Below are 22,834 nucleotides of genomic sequence, written 5' to 3' on the forward strand. Positions count from 1 at the left end.
AACTCCTTGCGGTGAAAGAGGCTCTTGAAGAGTGGAGACATCTGTTGGAGGGAACGTCCATGCCATTCACGGTTTTCACTGACCACCGGAACCTGGAGTATATCAGGACCGCCAAGCGGCTGAACCCCAGGCAAGCCCGCTGGTCACTGTTCTTCGGCCGTTTTGACTTCCGGATCACCTACCGTCCCGGGACCAAAAACCAGAGATCGGATGCCTTGTCCCGGGTACATGAAGATGAAGTCAAAGCGGAGTTGTCGGATCCACCGGAACCCATCATCGTGGCCACCCTCACCTGGGACGTAGAGAGAACCGTCCGGGAGGCCCTGGCACGAAGCCCGGACCCCGGAACTGGGCCGAAGAACAGACTATACGTCCCACCAGAAGCTAGGGCTGCAGTCCTGGACTTCTGTCACGGCTCCAAGCTCTCCTGTCATCCAGGGGTGCGAAGAACCGTGGCAGTTGTCCAGCAGCGCTTCTGGTGGGCGTCCCTAGAGGCCGACGTCCGGGATTATATCCAGGCCTGCACCACCTGCGCCAGGGGCAAGGCTGACCACCGCAGGGCATCGGGACTGCTCCAGCCGCTGCCTGTGCCTCATCGCCCCTGGTCCCACATCGGCCTGGATTTTGTCACGGGCCTCCCGCCGTCCCAGGGTAACACCACCATCCTCACGATAGTGGACTGATTCTCCAAGGCGGCCCACTTCGTGGCCCTCCCGAAGCTCCCGACTGCCCAGGAGACAGCGGACCTCCTGGTCCACCACGTCGTCCGGCTGCATGGGATTCCAACAGACATCGTCTCCGATCGCGGTCCCCAGTTCTCCTCGCAAGTCTGGAGGAGCTTCTGCCCGGGAACTGGGGGCCACGGTGAGTCTCTCGTCCGGGTACCACCCTCAGACCAACAGGCAAGCAGAACGGGTAAATCAGGAGGTGGAACAGGCCTTGCGCTGCGTGACGGCCGCGCACCCGGCGGCCTGGAGTACTCATTTGGCCTGGATTGAGTATGCCCATAACAGCCAGGTGTCTTCAGCCACCGGCCTCTCCCCTTTTGAGGTGTGTCTGGGGTATCAGCCCCCGTTGTTTCCGGTGGTTGAGGGAGAGGTCGGTGTGCCCTCGGTCCAGGCCCACCTGCGGAAGTGCCGTCGGGTGTGGCGCGCCGCCCGTTCTGCTTTGCTAAAGGCCCGGACGAGGGCAAAAGCCCATGCAGACCGTCGGCGGACCCCGGCCCCTGCGTATCGGCCAGGGCAGGAGGTGTGGTTGTCCACAAAGGACATTCCTCTCAAAGTGGACTCCCCCAAGCTACAGGACCGTTACATCGGCCCCTTCAAAATCCTTAAGGTCATCAGTCCAGCTGCAGTGAGGCTTCAGCTTCCGGCCTCACTGCGGATCCATCCTGTTTTCCATGTGTCCCGGGTAAAACCGCATCACACCTCACCCCTCTGTGCTCCGGGTCCGGCGCCGCCTCCTGCCTGGATCATCGATGGCGAGCCGGCTTGGACTGTGCGCCGGCTCTTGGATGTCCGTAGGATGGGCCGGGGCTTCCAGTATTTGGTGGACTGGGAGGGGTACGGACCCGAAGAATGCTCCTGGGTGAAGAGGAGCTTCATCCTGGACCCGGCCCTCCTGGCCGATTTCTACCCTCGCCACCCGGACAAGCCTGGTCGGGCGCCAGGAGGCGCCCGTTGAGGGGGGGGGTCCTGTTGTGTGGGCCGCTGAAGAGGAGGTACTGCTGGCCCACCAACACCAGAGGGCGCCCTGTCTGGGAGTGCGGGCTCCAGGCATCGGCCTCATCGGACATTCAAAAATGCATAAAGGAAAATGAAGATGGAGAAGAAAACCCCTCAGACTATGAGGAGCTGCCAAAAGAGGTAAATAAGGTGGTGGCTCTGTTTGTTTGTTTGTTTGTTTATGATTCAGGATGTTTCCAAAACACATTAACAGATTTCAATTAAATTTACTGGAGAGGTAGTCCTCTTCATTCCATATACTAAGAAAGAGGTGGCTCTAGGATCACTCTAAATATTTTTTTTAATAATTTCTACTAATGCTTGTTATTTCTACTTGGTAAAACAGCACCCCCACCAGCCACTCTGTTAAAGACTAATAAATAGATTAAAAAACAAACAAACAAACAAACAAACAAACAGAACTGTTGGACTTTGGCCAAGGTATATGCTCTCTGCTTGCTCTCAAATTCTCTGGTTTTCTTTCTGTAACTACACCAAGAAGGAAACCACGTGAAGTCTAGGCCAAAATCTTTCTCATATCTTAGGGCAAATTTCAGCCTAGATTTTACTTTTTTCTTTTTAACCATTCTTTCTCTGCACCACAACAATAAGAAGCTTTGAGTGAAGCATTTAAAAAAAGTTGCACTATATATAGTCTCTTCAATCATAGCCAAAGAAGCCTATTACTCCTTCAGAGTTGCCATGGTAGCCTTGGTGGCTTCACTCAATAGATTCCTTCATGCAGGGTTGGTCAGCTTTACAGGAGGGCCTGCTGTAGACAGATTCATCATATGGTGCTGTAGTCTTTCCAGTTTTTGGCAAATGATTTAACTGAACTCTAGGTAGGACAGTGGGCTAAGCAGTTGGTCAACCAATATGCAGACCTGGGGTTGATTCTTGGTCATACTACCTGTCTGTCTCCAGGGCAAGACACTTTATCTGCACTGTCTCAGGACACCCAACTGTAAATGGGTGGTGGCCTTGGCTGAAAATGTAACCTGTGAAGGACTGATATCTAATCCTGGTGGAGTTATAGCACTCATCTGCTTTGTGCTACAGAATCTGGATATAAGCATGGGCAACAATGTGCCTCAGGGCCTACATAGGACATACTTCTTCAAGGGACATGCTGCACTTGTAATCAATACAAGAATATAATTTGCTGACTTGTCAGGTACATAATGAGGTAAAAACACAGTGTTATCTGAGAAACAGCTCTGTAGTCAATAGTCCAATGTCATTTAGTCTCTTAAAAATCAGGCACCATGTACAAAAGTGTTATAATTCTTGGTCTTAATGTAATTGGCCTTAAATTAAAAGTGACAGTCTATATGGTCAGTCATTATTTGCTGTAAACTGCAATAGGCTATGACAAATAGCAAAAATAATAACTCAGCCACATGGAGTGTACAGCCAGTGCATTCTGAGTGACGGACCCATGCCCGGAAAAAAACGAGCAGGGTTGCGTCAGGAAGGGCATCCAGCGTAAAATTTGCCAAACCAAAAATACAGGTCAAATCAATCAAATCGTGATTGGCCTCAACCCACCTGTTATGGAAATTCACGAATTTCCATAACAGGTGGGTTGAGGCCCAGGTTAACGACCACCACCAGTGTTGTTGTCAAACAGAATGCGATGGAAATTGGACAACCGTTGGGCAAAGAAAAAGAAGAAATAGCAGAGAATGTGTCTGGAAGCAGAAGAAAAGGAGGAAAGTTAGAAGTGTGGAAGTAAGAGACGGGACTTTGAATGTTGGCAGTGTGAGTGGTAAAAGGACAGAGTTGGGCTGACATGATGGAAAGAAAGACAGATATACTGTGAGTACAGTAGAAGAGTAGACCAAGTAGAAGGGAAGTAAAGCCAGGAGCACCGGAGGTTGGTTCAAACTGAGAAATGGTGTTGGGGTCATTCTAAAGCAAGAGTATATTAAGATTGTGTTGGAGATTAAGCAAGCGTCAGACAGGGTGATACATGTTAAGTTGGAAATTGAAGGGGTGATGTCAAATGTCATCACTGCATATATCCCACAGGAAGGTTGTAAGAAAAAGAACAAAGGTTTCTGGATGAGAAGAACCAGCAAAAATTATAAAAAAATCATTGACAACATCCATACATTTGTGGACCTAACTATGTACTAGACTGATATGATACATGATTAATTGCTATACTTATGGCTTACCAGCTCCAAAGGGCCAAAGAGGAAATGAATCAGCTCAGATGCACTTGGATTCTGTATGTGTTTCTTCAGTTTAGCCTGCAGGGGTCACAGGGATAGACACGATAAGGCAGCGATGATAAAGAGAGGGTAGAAAAACCAGGGAGGATAGGAACTGTGATATCTCACCAAGAGATTGAAGGCCAGCTTCAGTTTCTGCAGGCTGTCAAAGAACTCTGCTTCAGAGGGGGGCTTGGCTCGTAGGGTCAGCATGCCCTCTGCAAACAACCACAGCACAGCGACAACAATGACCACACAAAGACTACACGGTTACTGCCTGCATCACGCATGCTTCTCACTGTCTGGCCAGCTTAAAAAGTCACAAGGTGCTGCGTTTTAGAAAAACAATCACCTAAATGTGATTTCCAAAAAAAAAAAAAAAAAAAAAAAAGAGCTGTTGATGAGGTCGTTTCTTAACAACGTAAACATGAGTGGATCAAACAGGTTTCCACCGCACCACTTTCAAAGTTGCATAGACAAATATTTTACATGCACGCATGTTATAGTAATATTATTACTTTGGAGGGGAACAACTATTATTATGCAACAAAATGTTTTGTTTTTTTTTTGCAATTTGAATGTATAAATGTGACCAAGCTCTATCTTCCATCTGCTGCAAAGCAGTGACACAAGCAAGCATTATTTCTAGTTTCCACCTGAAACAGTTTTTAATACCTAGCTCCCACGTCATGTAAACTGAGTTGTGGTTGGGTGCAATGATGGTGTGTTTATGTTGTTAGTCACCAGAAAGAATTTGTGCCTAGACCAACAAAAACTTGCTCGATCTCTCTCTCTCTCTCTCTCATGTCCAGCACTGCGTAGTGTTGTATAGCACTCTTTTTAAACACTGCAACACTCACATCACCCATACATAATGGGAAGCAGGAGAAACAACAAAAGTCCAGTTCTCTCTTTCGTGAACATCTTCATAGAGTGTGCTACAATTGTGTGAAATGTCACTGATATCCACCAAAGAGTTTTGGAAGAGCTGAGCCTGCAAGACTCATGGACAGTCAGACTGACAGAGGCATGGACAGGGTGATTCGTATATATATACCCAAAAAATTTAGTTTGTGAGGGCTATAAAAAGAAATCCCACATCTGCATCAAAGTGCAGAGCATGCAAGACCGCTAAAATACCGTGAAGGACAGACTGAGCGGTTTTTCCACTGACCAGAGAACTGCAGACAACGATTTACACTACTTTTATTCAGTGGGGAATTTGCATGTTAGGTCTGTCTCAAAGGCTGAAACAGCTGCACCTTGGTCAGAGAACATCTTCACCCATAGTGGTGGAGTCAGTTGCGTTAATCATACAGGTCACTGTAACATACAGCATTATGTCTCTTCTGACTGCTCATTCCATGCACATGCGTTGTATGTTAAGCTGCGTTTACACATAACGATGGCAAGTTACGAATGCTACGAAGTATACATTCTTAGTCGCTGATCACGAATGTGATGATTTGAGGCAGAGGCGTCAGGTCTCCTCAGGAACTGCTGTAACCTGTTACCACGCATTGTGATTAATGGCACGTGTTGCTTGAGAGTTATCAGGAACCATTACGCACGGTCAAGTATAATGTTCCACCCTGTTGGGTGCTGTTGTGTGCTTTCGCATGCAACAGTGCATCGTTAAGTTCTGTCACATTGTGAATGAGGCGAATTGTCTCCACACACACCCCCATATTCATCCACCCTTCAGTTGCTGAACAATTCAGATCGCTCCAGTTTGCTCCTCAAAATCCACAGCAGAAGAACTTTGTGACTGCATACTTAGTTTGGCTCTGTGCCATGGAGTGGTGCAGAGAGCAGGAGGAGACTGTGAGAACCAGATGTGTGGCTTCACGCGGCTCTCATCTCGCTCGTTTTCCCAAACATCAGGCACATGCAGCAGGTGGAACACCTGCAGGAGCGCGTTGAGGAGCACTGGAATGAAACTTTTAGCTGACTTGGCATCACTGTCCTTCAGCATACTTCAGCAATGAAACTGAATGCAGTGCAGCAGGGTTTAAATGTGCGCACATCAGAGAACGCTGTCACACTCTATTAAGGATCACCACTAATCAAGACGGATGAACATGTTCAGTAGCGACCTCCATGACATGAGGCAAAATGAGGGTGACATTCATGGAAGATTTTTAATAGCCAAAAACATGCTCCACGAAAATCACAAATATCACGCACCAACACACACTATTAAGAAACCTATTCAGATACGTCAAGCCACATTAAGAATGTCAGGAATGTGCCAAGAATGACGCAAATATGACATTTGTAACGCGTCTTGCCTATGTGTAAATGCACCATAACAGTGGTGAGTCACTGTAACATACAGCGTTATGTCTCTTCTGACCGTTGAGTCCATGCATATGCGCTGCATGTGCAAATCCTTTTCCTTTGTAGTAACTACTGTGTTTGTCCTCTGAATAAGAGTGGACTAAGTTTCAGTACTTCTGGACCATTAAAGGGGAAGACAGATGACAGTCTGACTGGTCTGAGCGGTAAATTTCATGTTATGCCGGCAAAAGCCCCTAAGTAATGTGGAACAATAATCTGTCCCCTTTGTTTCCAGCAGGCTGGTTTGCACTGATATTTCCCACTGCCTAAATATAATTATGCATTCAGACACACCTGCTGTGCCACTCATTTTTGCATCTGTTGTCAAGATAGAGCCTCTACAGTTAATTTGTAAATGACCAATAATATTAATATCACCTGTCTCTGGAAGTAAGAAGTAATAATATTACCTTAGTAATGACAGCATTTATTTAACAAGGAACTCCAAGCTGGCAACAACTACCACACATACATGACTGGATGAGCGTCCCAGGAAACAGGACACAAAGAGACACAAACATGGAGGAGTGAGCAATATGAATATACTGTCACTGCATTGGTGCCACCACAAAAGAAGAAAGGAAGACAGACCTGCTGGTCCTTTCTTCTTATTCTTCTTACTCTTGTTGCGCTGGTTAAGCTGAGAAAAGGCCTCTGCCGCTTTTTGCAGCTGCGCCACAAAGATCTCGATATCATCCAGGGCGCAGTTGAGGATTTGCTGAGACAAATGTTAGAGTTAAGAATATCACAAAGGGCATTTAAGGCATAGCAGACATTGGATGAAAGAGCAGAATAACTGTCACTGTTTCATGAATGCTCACCACGTCCTTCTCGATGCGTTGTGCTAACTTTTCAGAGGACTCTGTGTCATTTTGTCCTGACAGACTTCTCTCTACATCCGAACACAAAAACAGTTTCTGTAAAATAACTGTGATGTAAACACACTTGTTAATAAATAAATATCAATACAAGGACGATGGGAACGTCTACACATGAAAACTGATCACAGCTCCTGTATACTGATCTAAATAATAAAGCAGAGGGCTGTGTTTAGAGAACGAGCCCCTACTTGGCACTTGACTTGTTCACACTTTATGGGATAGCTGCAACCGCAAAGGAAGAGGATAGCCAGGCAAAGGTACAGATGAGGACAAAATTATTAGCCCTACTATGAAATTTAAAGTTTTCAACACAACTTTTAGGGAATAACCCTGTTGTGTCTGATGATTTGCGGACATTCATGCTGGTTATACGGTCGCAAATTGAGCTTTACCGGCGACGCGTTAGCGGAACTGGTAAAAAGGAGTTTTGCAACCGTATAACAGCATGAATGTCCACAAATCATTAGACACAACAGGATTATTCCCATTCTGATCCACTTCCATCATTTGCACGGTTTATTTTTCTGTACAGGTAATTTGGTCGGCGAGGCTTATCTTCAAGCAGAGGCAGCGTCACTACAACAGCGGTCAGGGCACGGAGTAATCCATCAAATGATCAAATCCATCAAATGTGAAACGGTAATTCTGTATCAGAATCCACATTAATACTTTCATATGGTAGCTTAAATTCACCCATTTCAGCGGCGGCAGTGGTACGTGACTTTCTCTCGCTCTCAGCTAACAGTGCTAACAGCTAGCAGCGCCAGTGTTCTGTCGAATTGTGCATCTCGTTGCACAAAATTGTAACACAAAAACCAAAAACTACCAGGGTCAAAATTGCTAGCCCCCTTAAGAACTGACCTTCTTTTTGAACCATAGCACAAGCCACTTTGGTGCAATGATGTGCTTTAACATAGTCAAGCTCAAAGCTTGTAAAATGAAGTTCAAACTGAGGGCTATCTTTCAATGTACACAGTATCAAAATGTCAGTAAGGGTTTATGTAAGAGAGACACCTACAAGCCAAACTAAAGTCTGCTAAGGACAACCTGGAGAAAGATTATACATACTAAAAGCCTGTCCTTTGGTCAGATGAGACAAAATCATACATCACTCCTGGTGAAGAACTATCTCCAGAAGACCAAAGTGAACGTTACTGATTGGCTTGCACAAAATCCCGACTTTAATCACACTAAACATCTATGAGGTGAACTGAAGCCCAAGTCCATGTCAGAAGAGCATCAAATTTGGAAGAGTTTCTGGATTCCTCAGGAGACATGTCTGGGACTACAACAAATGGCTATAGACTGTTATCCAGCAAAAAGGATACACAACTGACTATTAGCATCACAGGTGCCAATCATTTTTAACATGGTAGTTTTTGGTTTTCCCCGCGACCCTTAATTGGACTAAGCGGTTGTGTGTGTGTGTGTGAGTGTGTGTGTGTGTTTGTTTTTTGTGAAATAACTGTGTTCCTGTATGCACAGTAAAATAATGTTGTTGTTGTCCTTTCGGCTGATCTCATTTTTAGGGGGTTGCCACAGCGGATATAACCAGATTGGAATTTGACACAGGTTTTATGTCGGATGCCCTTCTTGATGCAACTCCAGTTTTACCTGGAGAAAACAAAGAAAAATAATGTAAGCATCCAAAATTAAACTAGGATGTTTAGACATTACGTGCTGAAAATTCCTTGCTGTGTTAAAAAAAAAAAAAAAAAAAAAAGGTCCTTGGGGAAATTTTGAAGAAAATGTTAAATTTCATAGGGGGCTAATCATTTGTCCTCATCTGTAAGGTTAACTGTATAGTGGTTAAAAAAGTTGCTTTACATTTAGTGAGGTAAATGCTCTGTTTTGTTGCTTTGATGGAGCAACAAAACAAATTATATAACTTTTTATTGTGTTTTATCAATGCAATACACAATAAGTCACCAAATCTTTTACATTTGTAGCCAAAAATACAGCGTGTATTTCTGGTGTATCCTGGTGATGCCTCCTAAAAATGGCCATTTTCAGGACATTAAAGGCTCATGTATGCATGTATATATATATATATATATATATATATATATATATATATATATATATATATATATATATATATATATACGGAGGAAGGGCTTGAGAGGAGGATCAGCAGCCGTCTGCGTCGTTGGTTGGGCTTACCTCAAAGCCTGAGCAGCATTGCCCTTTACGTCAATAAGACCAAGCTGACGCTCCCTATCAAAAGCCTTACTGAGGAGTTTAGGGTTATCAGAGCAAGAGAGGTGCTCCAATATAGGGATTCTAAGGACATGAAAGTATCCCAAGCAGGTATTGAGGTGAGGACTGGCAGAAAGTGGAAGGCACAGGAAGCTGTGGACCAGGCAGAAGCACGGCTGCGTCACAAGGAGCTTGTGGGTTCTGTGGCAATCGGCCGGGTGGGCCTGGGTACTATCCCAACAATCCAATATAACAAAACTGAGGGCAAGGTAAGGCAGGACCTGGTTCAACGAGAAGTGAGAGCTGGGGTTGAGAAGCAGCGTGCAAGCCAGATGGTGGGATTGAGACAACAGGGCGCATGGACCAGATGGGAGGGAGCCATAGAGAGGAAGATCTCGTGGCCGGGGTTGTGGAAGGCAGAACCCTACCGCATTAAATTCTTAATCTAGTCAGTTTATGATGTCCTACCCAGCCCGTCGAACCTTTTAACTTGGGGCAAGGCTGATACCTCAGCATGCCCCTTGTGCCAGGGGAGAGGAACTCTGGAGCACATCCTCAGCAGCTGCCCCAGAGCGCTGGGGGATGGTCGCTATCGTTGGCGCCATGACCAGGTGCTGAAAGTAGTTGCTGAGTCCATCAATACTGCCATAGTCCAGTGCGAGAGATTGAAACCATTAAGGCGGGAAATCTCGTTTCTGCAAGCTGGAGAACAACCACCCGCCCGACCGAAGGCCCAGACAGGTCTCCTTGGTGCAGGGAAGGACTGGCAGTTGAGGGTGGACCTGGGGAAACTGCTTTGCTTTCCTGAAAACATCTTGGAAACCAGTCTTAGACCAGACATCGTTCTGTTTTCAGAGTCATCTAAGCAGGTTATTATGCTGGAGCTTACAGTGCCCTGGGAGGAGAGAATGGAGGAAGCCAGTGAGAGGAAGAGGGAGAAGTATGCTGAGCTGGTGGAGGAGTGTCGCAGACGGGGGTGGCATGCGAGGTGCCTTCCCATCGAAGTTGGAGTAAGGGGCTTTGCAGGAAAGTCACTCTGCAAGGCCTATAGCCTCTTGGGTATCACCGGAGCACGCAAGAGAAAGGCCATCACTGCAGCATTCGAGGCTGCAGAGAGAGCTTCACCGTGGTTGTGGATCAGGAGGGACAAGCAGTGGGCGACGGTTTCTTGGACACAGGCCGGGATTTGATCACTCCCGGTCGGGTCGCCTGGGCGAGGGGGTCTGAAGTTGAAAGACCCAAAACCCCCCATGACCCCAGGTACTATCACTGATGATGTGTCCAAGATTTTGCATTATGAAGTGTATGTAACCATTATTCCATTATATATATATATATATATATATATATATATATATATATATATATATATATATATATATATATATATATGCGTATGTACGTGGGTGTGTATGTATATGTGTGTATGTGTGTATGTATCTGTATTTGTGTTTATTCTGAAAGTTAAAGGATACCAACAAAATGGTCAAAACAGTGTTAGGAAAGTTCAATTGAGACACAATGCTATATTCTTTGGCTCCACCCAACAATGCACAGGTTTCTTTTCCAAGTTAACCCTGACTTTCTTACCAACTCCAGTAATAAAGGATTCATTAGGTTTTGAGCAATAAACAAACAAAGGGAGACAAGGGTTTCCTCCCAGCAAAATATGCACATTAGATTGTTTTCACAGTATATCTGGAGTTGTGGCAGAAGGGGCATCTTGCATAAAACCTGTGCCAAACCTCTTTGAGGATCATTAAAACTGGAGGTCTATAATGGACCAGATAAGATGGATGTGGTTCATCAGCTACAGTAACCCCTAACAAAGGGGAGCAGCTGAAAGAAAAAAGAAGAAAAAAGTCTGTGAGCACATTCTCACCCTGCATATTTGTGGCAGCCACTCGTCCCTTTGCACCGATGCTGGGGTCCCTTGGGGCCGAAGGGGGCAGGATTGTTTCTCTGTGACGTTTCATTTTCTCCTGATTCACCCTGGAGAAGGTGAAGGAACAGAGCACCAAATTTTGCATTAGCAATGGGCACAGCTAACCTAAAAGTTTTGATAACCAAAAATCTGCAAATTTAAACGTAAACAATGAAAATGCTAAATCAATATTGTTGTTTTTGCTCTAAAACCCTGAAACAAGTGGAACAAGCTACCTCTTCAATTACATACTATTCCTGACCTAGTACTTTTTAAATCTAAATCAAAGACTTATTTATTTAAACTGGCTTTTAATACCTAGTGGGGAGGTGACATGTTCTGTTTTTACGTGCTGTTTTAAAATTTTATTGTATATGTGTTTTATTTTTGGGAATTTGTGTTTTTAATATTAAGCACTTTGGACACCAGTCGGTGCTGTAAAGCGCTCTATAAATAGGTGTTGATTGATTCATTGAAAAACAGACCTAAAGAACTTAAATTTTCATATTATGTAGCATAAACATGTAGGCTCCATAAAGGTTCAGCATGCCAAGATCAGATGATGATAAAGATGTACATAAATAATTAAATTAGAAAAAAGAAATTAAACATTCAACATACAGTTTATTCACAACACAGTATTAAACAAATGAGAAAAATTAAAAAACAAAATACCCATAACATTTTTTATTAATCTACTTAATGCATTTTCTTGACATCCCGCTCCTCCATTTCCGTGAGGTGATGCCTGTCGCCTTCACAAGATTTGGCTATTTTGCTTATTTGATTACTGTGTAACCTCCAACAGGAACAAATGTATGATTTTAGGGTTTACAAACCTTTTGGACGTTAAACTTTATTAAAAAACAAAAAGTTATTGGAACTAAATTTAGTGGAACCTAATTGGTGTGCTGACGATTTTCAAAGTCAGCTGAAAAGTTAATTCACTGATGAAAAAGCTGCCTTTGCTAATTAGCTGTTAGCTGCCTAGCTTAACTGTGTATGTTAGCTACATAATAGCCACAAGTTGTAGTCAGTGAAAGTATGCGCTCTGCTCTCACTTAAGGGTCTGGAGCCTCTTTTTCCTTCCATGTTTGTTGTCTCCGAGGGCACTGTCAATATCAGCGTAAACCATCTCAGCCTAAAGAGAGCAAAGAGAAATGCAAAGATACTTTAAAACATTTTCCAGTTCCACTTTAGCAGTCTGCACAGCACTTAAGTGTCTTGATGTCTGTCATCACTAAGAAATTGAATGTATGTCAATTTTGGGCCGTAAACACTTGGAAAAAGAGTTCAGGAGAATTTTATTCCAATATGTAAATTTGTCCCCATCTAATATGTGAGAAATCTGTGCACTCTAAGAAATGAAACACACACTCTAAGAAATGAAACATACACTCTAAGAAATGAAACATACACTCTTAGGCATAAAACATTAAGGTAACTTTTTACACATAACATTGTCAATTAAGTGCAAAACAATATTGTAGTTGAAGTTAATTAAATCAAATGAAACATTATTACGTAAATCCCAATATTGTTTTGCACTTAATTAACAAATGTATGTGGAAAAAGTTACCTTAACTTTATCAATTAAATTCTACATTTTATTTCTTAGAGCGCAGGGGTTTTAAATGTAATTAATCTTATTATTTTCAATATACTTGCAATTGTTAATTTTAGGGATTTAATTAATAATGTTTCATTTGATTTTAATTAATTTCAACGACAATATTGTTTTGCACTTAATTGACAATGTTATGTGGAAAAAGTTACCCTAACTTTATCAATTAAATTCACATTTTATTTCTTAGAGTGACTTGAGGAGACACAGATAAGGCCAGTTACTTGCATCAAGAGGGAGTGTCAGTTGTGTGACACTACAAACATGTGGCCCAGTTTTCCCAGTACAGCCCAGCACACTGGTGCCACATTGCACAGTACCTTGCAACTGGACCCAGCCAAGGACTTAAGTAATACCTGGCAGCAGCAAACAGAAGGTTGCATTTGGAAGAAAAGGATGAAGGAGAGAGCATATCTCACCCATATTGGCCTCTCTTCATTGGCTTCCTGTTAATTCTAGAGTAGAATTTAAAATACTTCTTCTTACTTATAAGGTTTTGAATAATCAGGTCCCATCTTATCTTAGGGACCTCGTAGTACCATATCACCCCAATAGAGCGCTTCGCTCTCAGACTGCAGGCTTACTTGTAGTTCCTAGGGTTTGTAAGAGTAGAATGGGAGGCAGAGCCTTCAGCTTTCAGGCTCCTCTCCTGTGGAACCAGCTCCCAATTCAGATCAGGGAGACAGACACCCTCTCTACTTTTAAGATTAGGCTTAAAACTTTCCTTTTTGCTAAAGCTTATAGTTAGGGCTGGATCAGGTGACCCTGAACCATCCCTTAGTTATGCTGCTATAGACGTAGACTGCTGGGGGGTTCCCATGATGCATTGTTTCTTTCTCTTTTTGCTCTGTATGCACCACTCTGCATTTATTCATTAGTGATCGATCTCTGCTCCCCTCCACAGCATGTCTTTTTCTTGGTTCTCTCCCTCAGCCCCAACCAGTCCCAGCAGAAGACTGCCCCTCCCTGAGCCTGGTTCTGCTGGAGGTTTCTTCCTGTTAAAAGGGAGTTTTTCCTTCCCACTGTAGCCAAGTGCTTGCTCACAGGGGGTCGTTTTGACCTTTGGGGTTTTACATAATTATTGTATGGCCTTGCCTTACAATATAAAGCGCCTTGGGGCAACTGTTTGTTGTGATTTGGCGCTATATAAAAAAATTGATTGATTGATTGATTGATTGATGACCATGAGTCTGCCTGGATGGTCACCCAGAATAGTTCTTGGGGTGGTGAAATAGTCAAATGGCACCACGAGCAAACTCAAAGAGCACTCTAAAAACTGCTACTGTGTTGGATTAAATTTTGGGGGGGGGGGGAACATTTTACACTTAAAAATAGAGTAAATTAAAATAGCTGTGAAATCATTTACATATACTTGATGATCTTGGTAAATCTAACTAAAAATATTAAGAATATCTGTCCTGTCCAAATATTTTGAATGAACTTTACCAAACAAATTAAGTATATTTCACAGGGGGTCGTTTTGACCGTTGGGGTTTTTTCCGTAATTATTGTATGGCCTTTGCCTTGCAATATAAAGCGCCTTGGGGCAACTGTTTGTTGTGATTTGGCGCTATATAAATAAATTTGATTTGATTTGATATTTCAGAAAATATAATTTGTTAAGCAAATGCTATAGTAGAGAAGCTTGAATCTTCGACTGGACTGGGTTGCTTGACGCAAGGACGTTTCGCTTCAAATCGCAGAAGTTTCCTCAGCTAAAATTCTTGCTCTGGTAGTCTGACTTCTGTCTTGACTCTTGTAGAGAAGAATAACAGAAGCCACAAAAGCTGGAGTTTTAAACCTAACCAGACCCCTCCTACCGAGAGGCAGACTGCTATAGGCTAGTGACTAAACAACTGCTCTAATTAGCACCTATTGTGCTCTAGTTAGCACCCTTCTAATGACAGGGCAGCTGTCCCTCCTAATGATGGGACTGATGGCTCTCCTGACTACTCCCCTGATGTCGTGAATGACTCATTACCATGAACAAATGACTGAAACTGCTTTGACCTGAGTACCCCACTGTAAACAGGGGACAAAGCATGTCTCAGACCCCCTCCCCGGTTAAGGCTGGGTTTCAACTGTTTCACATACAATGCCTCCTTCACTCCTCTCTCAAACCATTTCCTTTCCCTTCATGCTAATTTATTTCAATGAAATAAACTCAAAAAAATAAATGTTAAATTCAGATAAAATTACCTGTTAAATTTTTAGGCATTTCATTTTGTATAGCCAACTCAAACAATCAATTGAATGTGTTTCAGAGATTTTATTAAATCAGTATAGCCATATATCAGTACAGTGGTCCCTCATTTATCGTGGGAGTTACGTTCTAAAAATAACCCACGATAAGCGAAATCCACAAAGCAGTCAGCGCTATTTTTTGCAATTATTATAGATGTTTTAAGGCTGTAAAACCCCTCACTACACACTTTATACACTTTTCTCAAACAGGCATTAATATTTTCTCACTTTTCTCTACTGTGTAAACACTCTCTTTTTTCTTCTGGGCGAGAAGATTATAAACGGACACACGCAGGACTCTCCCTTCGCTCACTGCCTCCAGGGGTACGGATGCGGGACCCGCAAAGAATCCAAGTCATCCGCATCAAAACAGCGAGCGTAGTCTCTGGACCTGTTGCCAGATTTGGCGCAGCTCCGCACAGCAGACAGGAGAGCGGTGTGAGTGGCCCACTGCTGCGTTTATTGAGCCCGCAGACTCAGTAAGCGCATCGGAGGAGTGAGAGCAATCGCGGTGATGCCGACCGGTGCTGTGACCGGCCCGCCTCATAAGGATGCAGAACACAATGCGCTGTTAAAAAAAAAAAGCATGCAAAATTGCATTGAAAAAAATCTGCAAAACTGCGAGGCCGCGAAAGGTGAACCGCATTATAGCAAGGGACCACTGTATAGGCATATATCACTGAATCTCAAAGAATTAATTTGCATGAATCTGTGTCAAATGTAAGGTATGTTACAATCTGAGTGTCCCTTCTAGTATGACCTTCTAAACTGAACCTCTGCTGACCTGCAGGAAAAGGCATTGTATGTGCAATATACAGAAAATTTGTAGTCAAGTTTATATTTTCTGTTTTCTTCATCATATCAACGTTCCCTGTAAAATTGCAAATGTACTGCATTTTTATAGTGATTTTGCAGCTGAGATCAGTATCTCAAAGCTCAAATCAGGAGCTGTCCTACAAGGAGCTCAGCAAGGACAACACCTCATTGAAAGAAATTTCAAGCCTCTACCACACAGAAAGTGTTTGCGTGGCACATGTAGCACTCCATACCCACTTGCCACTATCCCTCACAAAGATGTCACACAATGTCACACTGCTTTGATCATATTCAACACATTTACCACTCAGCTTCACTTGTCACATATTCACCGTGCACACTCTGCACACACGCCACATAAACGCACAGGACACACACATGCACAGGCTGTGTGACAGGCTGGAAAACACCAGGTTGTTCAGAAACCAAATCCACTCTTCATTAAACGGCACTGAAAGCTCACATCCACTGGGAACGCGCAGTGGTCACCTGCCGAGCATGCGCGCACACACACACACACACACACACACACACACACACACACACACACACACACACACACACACACACACACAAAACCTTTCTATACCATTCGCACCAGGTAATAATACAGTCATAATATAATCTAAAAATCAATATTACTCAGTGTTTGAGTCCAGTTACAATGATTGATTGATTATTTAACTAAATAAATCTCACATTAAAGCTTATGTTAGGAACACATAGCTGGACTGTGATGTTGTATTAGATCTGGGGCATTTTCAACAAGGCTCAAAAAGGTTTTACAGTTTGGCATGGCATTCATAAAAAAAAATAACAATAAAATAAACACATGCATACCCCATCAGCAGTGCTGAAACAAGCCCCTTGGATTTATCAGTGACATAAAAGACAAAGCAGCCATATACAGAAGAGAAATGACAGAAAGTGAGACCCACCTCCACCTCATCACAGTGGAAAAAGTGGATATCCGGCTTGTGCTGCTCTCTGTCCTGACATACAAGCAGCAGCACAGATGGGTAACGCGTCTGATTCAGCACCGTTTGACACATGTGGATGGTCGGGAGAGGGAAATTCTCCAACTCTTCCTGCAGAAGAAGAGGAAGGAAGCGAAACATTGGAGCTCTTTCTCAAGAGGCATCAGTCCTCATGCTATAACAGAATGCAATTTTTATAGGAAGCTATAGCTGTATACTGTACCATCTTGAATATTTTAAGATGTCATACACCAGGGGTATTCAACTCCATCCAGAAAGGGCTGAGAGGGTGCAGGTTTTCTTTGCAACCACCCACTCAACCAGGTGGATTCACTGATTACCTGATTCCATCTGCTCAAAGTGATGTTAGAAAACCTGCACCCTCTCGGCCCTTTCTGGAACAAGTTGGACACCTCTGTCATACACTATCTTTCCATATATACCAGCCTTCAGTGGTGGGCACAGCTAACCTCAAAACCTAAAAGTCTTTGAGAATCGCTAATCCGCTAACTGAAAAGCTAACTGTGCCAACACTAAACCATTAAAGCATTTAGCTGAAGCCTCTGCTAACTGCTATTAGCATTGACTTAGGTTCTTTGGCTCTAAAACCTGGAAAAAACAGACCTAAAGAGTTGAAATGTTAATATGTTGTAGTGTAAACATGGAGTTTTAGCGTGCCAAATTCAAGATGTACATAAAGAATTACATGAACAAATCAAACTAAACCATAGTTTCTATGCAAAATGTAGTTAATTCATGGTACAGAAAATATTAAATTAACAACAAAACAACCTCCCATTCATATATCTCCTTGCGGTGATGCTTGCTGCCTTAGCGCAATGTGTCAGTTTCATTTATTAGATTAGAGATTATGCTCCAACAAATGTATGATTTTAGGACTTAGAAGCATTTTTAATGGTTAAACCTTCTTCCAAAAAAAAAAAAAAAATATATATATATATTTTTTTTTTAAATATTATATATATATATATATATTTTTTTAAAAACTTTATTAGAAAAATTGAAGTTAACAGGAAGAAATATACTATACAAATAATGAATGTTTATGAGTGCAAAGGTAAGAATATTTCATTCTGTGAAAGATGGAATTTTCTATTCAACGAGGTGAAGCCAAGTTAAATGGAGCACTTTATCTTTCATTGAATAAAAATATTCTTTCCATGTTTTATATACGCCTATTAATTTATAAACGAGACAAAAGTGACTTACATTTTGGTATGTGACACAGGTCCTTTGACGCCAAAGGGTTCCAAACAGTCCAACATGAATTTTAAATAGGAATCCAATCCAATCCAAAATTATTCTCAGTCAACTTGCAAAAACAGTCAGATAGTTCAGAAACAATCCTGACGATGTAGTCCATGGCTCATGCTGTGCATTGACTCTTTGTGTAATCGACTGCCATCTGCTTTCCTCAGTCCAGCAAAAATTTGCGACAGAAATTTGTCAAGCTCTTCATCCAACAGCGGTTCTACTTTAGCTAGATACATCAAAACGAATATTGCATATGCCTCCAGATGGCTTAAAGCATAGTAGATTTGTTTTTTCTTTTGTGTTACAAGAATGAGCAGCGTCAATAAGCTGCTAAGCAGTGTCGCCGCTAGCGTGCATGCAGTGGTTACAGCGTGCAATGGTATGGAATGCACGCTAAATGGAGCACAATGGCAAATGGGATGAATGATCAATATCACGTGACATACAAATCACCAATCAAATGACAAGGATCTATTCAGGCATTATATAATGGAAGTTAATCGGTCCACTAATGGTTTTCAGAGTTATCTGAAAAGATATTCTGCTCATGAATAAATTAGGTTTGCTAATTAGCTGTAACCTGGTTATCTGAACTGTGCCCCACTGCTTTCCTGTATGCACACAGTGTGCCATAACAACAAATCAATTTAAGATTGGAAAATGAATTGTAGCATTTTGTTTTTCAACACAAATGTTGATGCTGTGTATGTCCGGCTCAGCTCATAGCTACATGTGGAATTTATCATGCACAGTGTGATGGTGCACATGGGGACAGAGTCATACCTGTGTGTCACAGTCCAGCAGCCTGACTGCCTTATCTGTGACCTGCAGGAGCATCTCCTGGGTCCAGATCTTGTCTTTTGAATCTAGCAGAACCAGTTTCTTGATGGCATCATCCACAGTGACTATGGACTCTGTCTTGTCCATAATGAACGTGGACAGATGCTGTGGAAAACAACAACGGGTTGTTGAGTAAAGTGGAAGCTATGTGACAGGTCAGGGAGGATTTCAATTTAATGTAAAATGAAGATTGACTAAACCAAGTAAAACTGCATTTTTTGTTTCTTGTACCTACTAAATACAACAATGATCATTAAAAACAGATATTTTTATAATGAATATAGTCTTGCTTGCCAGTGTGGATGATATCTACAGCATGGTTATCTGCCCTCATGTACTACACGTACATGAGGGCAGAGCTAATTACAGGAATTCTATTTGCACAGACACAAGCCATAGTCCAGAACCTGACTAATGTTAGCTCCAATATCAGTGATTCACTGGTATAATTAACAGCTTGACTGCTTTATTATGACACATTTTCACTAAGAGTTATCGTCAGCATTTTGTCTCAGGGCAAAATCAAAAGTACCCTGCAACAAGGAAGTGATTTATTTTTGCCTTGTCTTTTGCTCCTTTGTAAGTCTTCTTCAAAAATTTGTAACAAAAAAAACAAAAACAAAACTATAGGTCATCATTATTATTGTTGTTGTTGAATTATCATCACCACAATTACAATTTCAAATCAAAAAAGTTAGGAGACGTGAATAAAAAGAAAATGCAGTGAGCAGACAGTATGACCCCAAGATATTTCAGGTTTTGTTTGGTCAACTTTATTTCATTTATACATCCATTCCTACATTCAAGGCCTGCAACGCATTCCAAAAAATGTTGGGATGGGGGCAAGTTATTCAAAATATAAGGTTTAAATCATTACTTTTACTGTCAGTTTACTAGTCTCCTTCCAGCATGATCACTCAGTTTTTGAGAACTGCCTACAGATTTACCACACAGTACCATACTGTTAGTATTTCTTTCTATTTATGTAAATAAAGTCCAAGACATATTCAGTGACTTGGAAATGTTCATGTATCCATCCCCTTTCTTTAGATAAGAAGGGGATGTTTAAATTCAAAGAAAGATTAGAAGAAATTTGCATCTTTCTCCCTCCAGAAGTCAGTCCATTCAGGTGCTCCCTTGTTTTGCACTCGGGGACGCCACAGCAAATCCAAGGTGGATCTGTATGTTGAATTGGCACGTTTTACACCAGATGCCCTTCCTGACGCAACTCCACATTACAAGGAAAAATGTGGCTGGGGTGGGGTTTGAACCAGGAACCTTCCACACTAAAACCAAGCACACCAACCACTTGGTGACCACAATATCACAAAATGACTCAAGGATTATTTGAGGGATTTCAGTGCATAAAGGGCAAGGGCGTAACCCTAAGATGAACATGCACTTCCTCTGATCCCTCAGACAGCACTGTATAAAGAAGTCATTCATCAATAGTTGATATAACTACATGGACAAAGGATTACTTCATCAAATACTACAATGTTAGTTATGTTCACAAATGCTACATAAAATTTTACTGTGCAAAAAAGAAGCCTTATGTTAACTCTGTCCAAAAGCGGCGTTGACATCTACGGGCTCAGAGGCATCTGGGTTGGACCATCACAGTGGAACTGTGTATTATGATCAGCCGAGTCAAAAGTCCACATTTGTTTTGGAAGAAATGGATGCCGTGTGCCCCGGACCACAGAGACTATTATCAGCTATAAATCCAAAAGCCAGAGTGTTGTATGGCTGGGGGGCCTGGCTGCCTTTTTGTTTCTGTCTTTTGTTTTTCCTTCCAGGTGGCTTGCATTTGGGACTGAGTGGCTGTGTAGCTGAGTTTATCAGGACCTCACCCTGATCACCTGTGGCTCGTCAGGACTCACAGCTGTGGTGCATCTACATGGATTGGAACATGGTGGCATTTAAGACTGGAGTACACAGTGTGTATTTGCCAGAGACTCGACCTTGTGACCAGACGGGTGAGATCGTCGTCTCGGGAGCCATCTCCTATCAGTGGATGCAGAGAACGTCCAGGTTTGATGCATGGTCTGTGAAAGAGGAGGGGGTGAGGTCTCACGCTCGTCAGCACACTTCCTGAGGTACGTTAGATTTTGTGACTAACATTTATACAGTCAGTAAATATGGTGTCCCTCACACCTTATTATATTGAGCTGTATGTTGGTTGTTTAAATCAGCTTCCGCTGCAGTGAGTTTGTGAACTGGGTGTTCCATGCCTGCAGGGTGGGAAGCTGATTAGTAATTAAGCCAGGAAGTGTTTGCTGTTTGTGCACCTTTGAGCGTTCTCTCTGTGTGTTGAGTGTGGACTCACATAATGATTCCTTCTTTCACAGACTCGGTTTGTCGCGGCCACCTGGGGGGTGTCGGCGGGGTCCTTGGGTCCGAACCAGTTCTGGCTCCGGACCGTTAGCGCTGCTGGGAGCGCACCGCAAAACCACCACGCCAGACCGCGCACTTTTATATTTTTCACAGCACTGTTATGTTCATTAAACTCTGTTATCCTTTGTACCGTGCTCTGCTTATTTTATACTGGGTCCTTCAAACGCTGGTCGGTTCTCCGGGCTGCGTCCGACACATAACAGTAGTCTCTGGCCAAACATCACGGACCCAGCGGTAGCACAGACGGTAACGCGCCGGGAAGGCGGCAGCAGACGTTCAGAAGTTATCCGGATCAGTTGTGGGTGCTCTCTGCCCGGATGGTGCGCGTTGGAGAACCCATTACTGAATAATGATTTGAGCGCTCATGCAGCCGTGTTCCTGTGTGTGCCTTATCCGTGGGTCGTGGTGGAGTGTGACTGGCGACGGCTTCGCGTCATGCTCCGACCGGATAAGAGGTTTAAACGGGAGCTGCAGGAGTGGGTCTGTAATGGGTGCACGCGCACGGCGGAGCTCTGTGGCACGGGTCGCTGTGCTTTCCGTGTGACAGTTGTAGCCCCGTTTCCCTGGATGAAGATAACTACTGCGTCTGTTGTGTCAGCTCCAGTGTTATTTAGTTAAATCACATTTTTGGTTGTGTGTTACACAGAGCTGCGCACAGAAAGGCAGCATGAGTTTGTTTTCTCAGTTACCAAAGGGGGTTTTTCATTTTTAGCACTTTGGCTCCCTCTTTTGGTGACTGAGTCACATTACCGTCAAGCTCTTAAGTTGGAACAGGTGTGTTCCATTTGTTTGAGCTTGACGGTATAAATCACTTGTTAGTTTTGTGTGGGTTTTTTTTTTTTACACTATTAGTGTCTGGGGTCGTGTCCCTGCAGTCTGTTTGGAGCACAAAAAGGACCCAAGCAACTTTATGTTAGTCTTTCTTTTTATTTCTTTTAGTTTCACCTCCCAGGGTTTGATGGGACGGTCCCCTGGGGGGTGATGGGGGGTAATTGGGTTGTTTTTTTTTCTTGTTTTGTTTTTTGTTATGCCCTCTCTTCTCCTCTGACTCCAGCCTGGTGAGCCGTAGAGTCGGCGTTGCTGGAGTGGTGCAGTTTGGTTATGCTGGGCGTTTCCCAGGTAACCTCTGCACCCGGGAGGGGAGGGGGGGGGGGGTTTGGGGTATTTTCTTTTTGTTCCCTCTCTTCTCCTCTGGCTCCAGCCGTGTGAGCCGTAGTGTCGGTGTTGCTGGAGTGGTGCAGTTTGGTTATGCTGGGCGTTTCCCAGGTAACCTCTGCACCTGGGGGGGTGTTTTTGTTTGATTCCCTGTTCCACCTCCGGCTTCAGCGCGCCTTTGAGCTGTCTGCCATCGGCGTGGCTGAGGTTTGGGGCAGTGGG

At 43.2% G+C, this 22,834-nt stretch overlaps 1 protein-coding gene across 4 annotated transcripts in view; it reads right to left on the reverse strand.

Annotated features, from left to right (window-relative positions):
• Nucleotides 1-22,834, reverse strand: part of eps8l2 (EPS8 like 2) — a 102,812-nt gene that overhangs the window by 26,847 nt on the left and 53,131 nt on the right. For all 4 annotated transcript variants that reach the window (XM_034176372.1, XM_034176370.1, XM_034176369.1 and 1 more), the window contains 8 exons: nucleotides 19,004-19,165; nucleotides 16,907-17,056; nucleotides 12,346-12,425; nucleotides 11,243-11,352; nucleotides 7,102-7,172; nucleotides 6,872-6,998; nucleotides 4,070-4,158; nucleotides 3,905-3,979 (listed from right to left, as the gene is read on the reverse strand). In XM_034176372.1, the coding sequence (XP_034032263.1) occupies nucleotides 3,905-3,979; nucleotides 4,070-4,158; nucleotides 6,872-6,998; nucleotides 7,102-7,172; nucleotides 11,243-11,352; nucleotides 12,346-12,425; nucleotides 16,907-17,056; nucleotides 19,004-19,165 (864 nt within the window). The remainder of the gene's footprint in view (nucleotides 1-3,904; nucleotides 3,980-4,069; nucleotides 4,159-6,871; nucleotides 6,999-7,101; nucleotides 7,173-11,242; nucleotides 11,353-12,345; nucleotides 12,426-16,906; nucleotides 17,057-19,003; nucleotides 19,166-22,834) is intronic.

This window comes from Thalassophryne amazonica, chromosome 8, assembly GCF_902500255.1.
Source record: "Thalassophryne amazonica chromosome 8, fThaAma1.1, whole genome shotgun sequence".
Classification (NCBI taxonomy): domain Eukaryota; kingdom Metazoa; phylum Chordata; class Actinopteri; order Batrachoidiformes; family Batrachoididae; genus Thalassophryne; species Thalassophryne amazonica.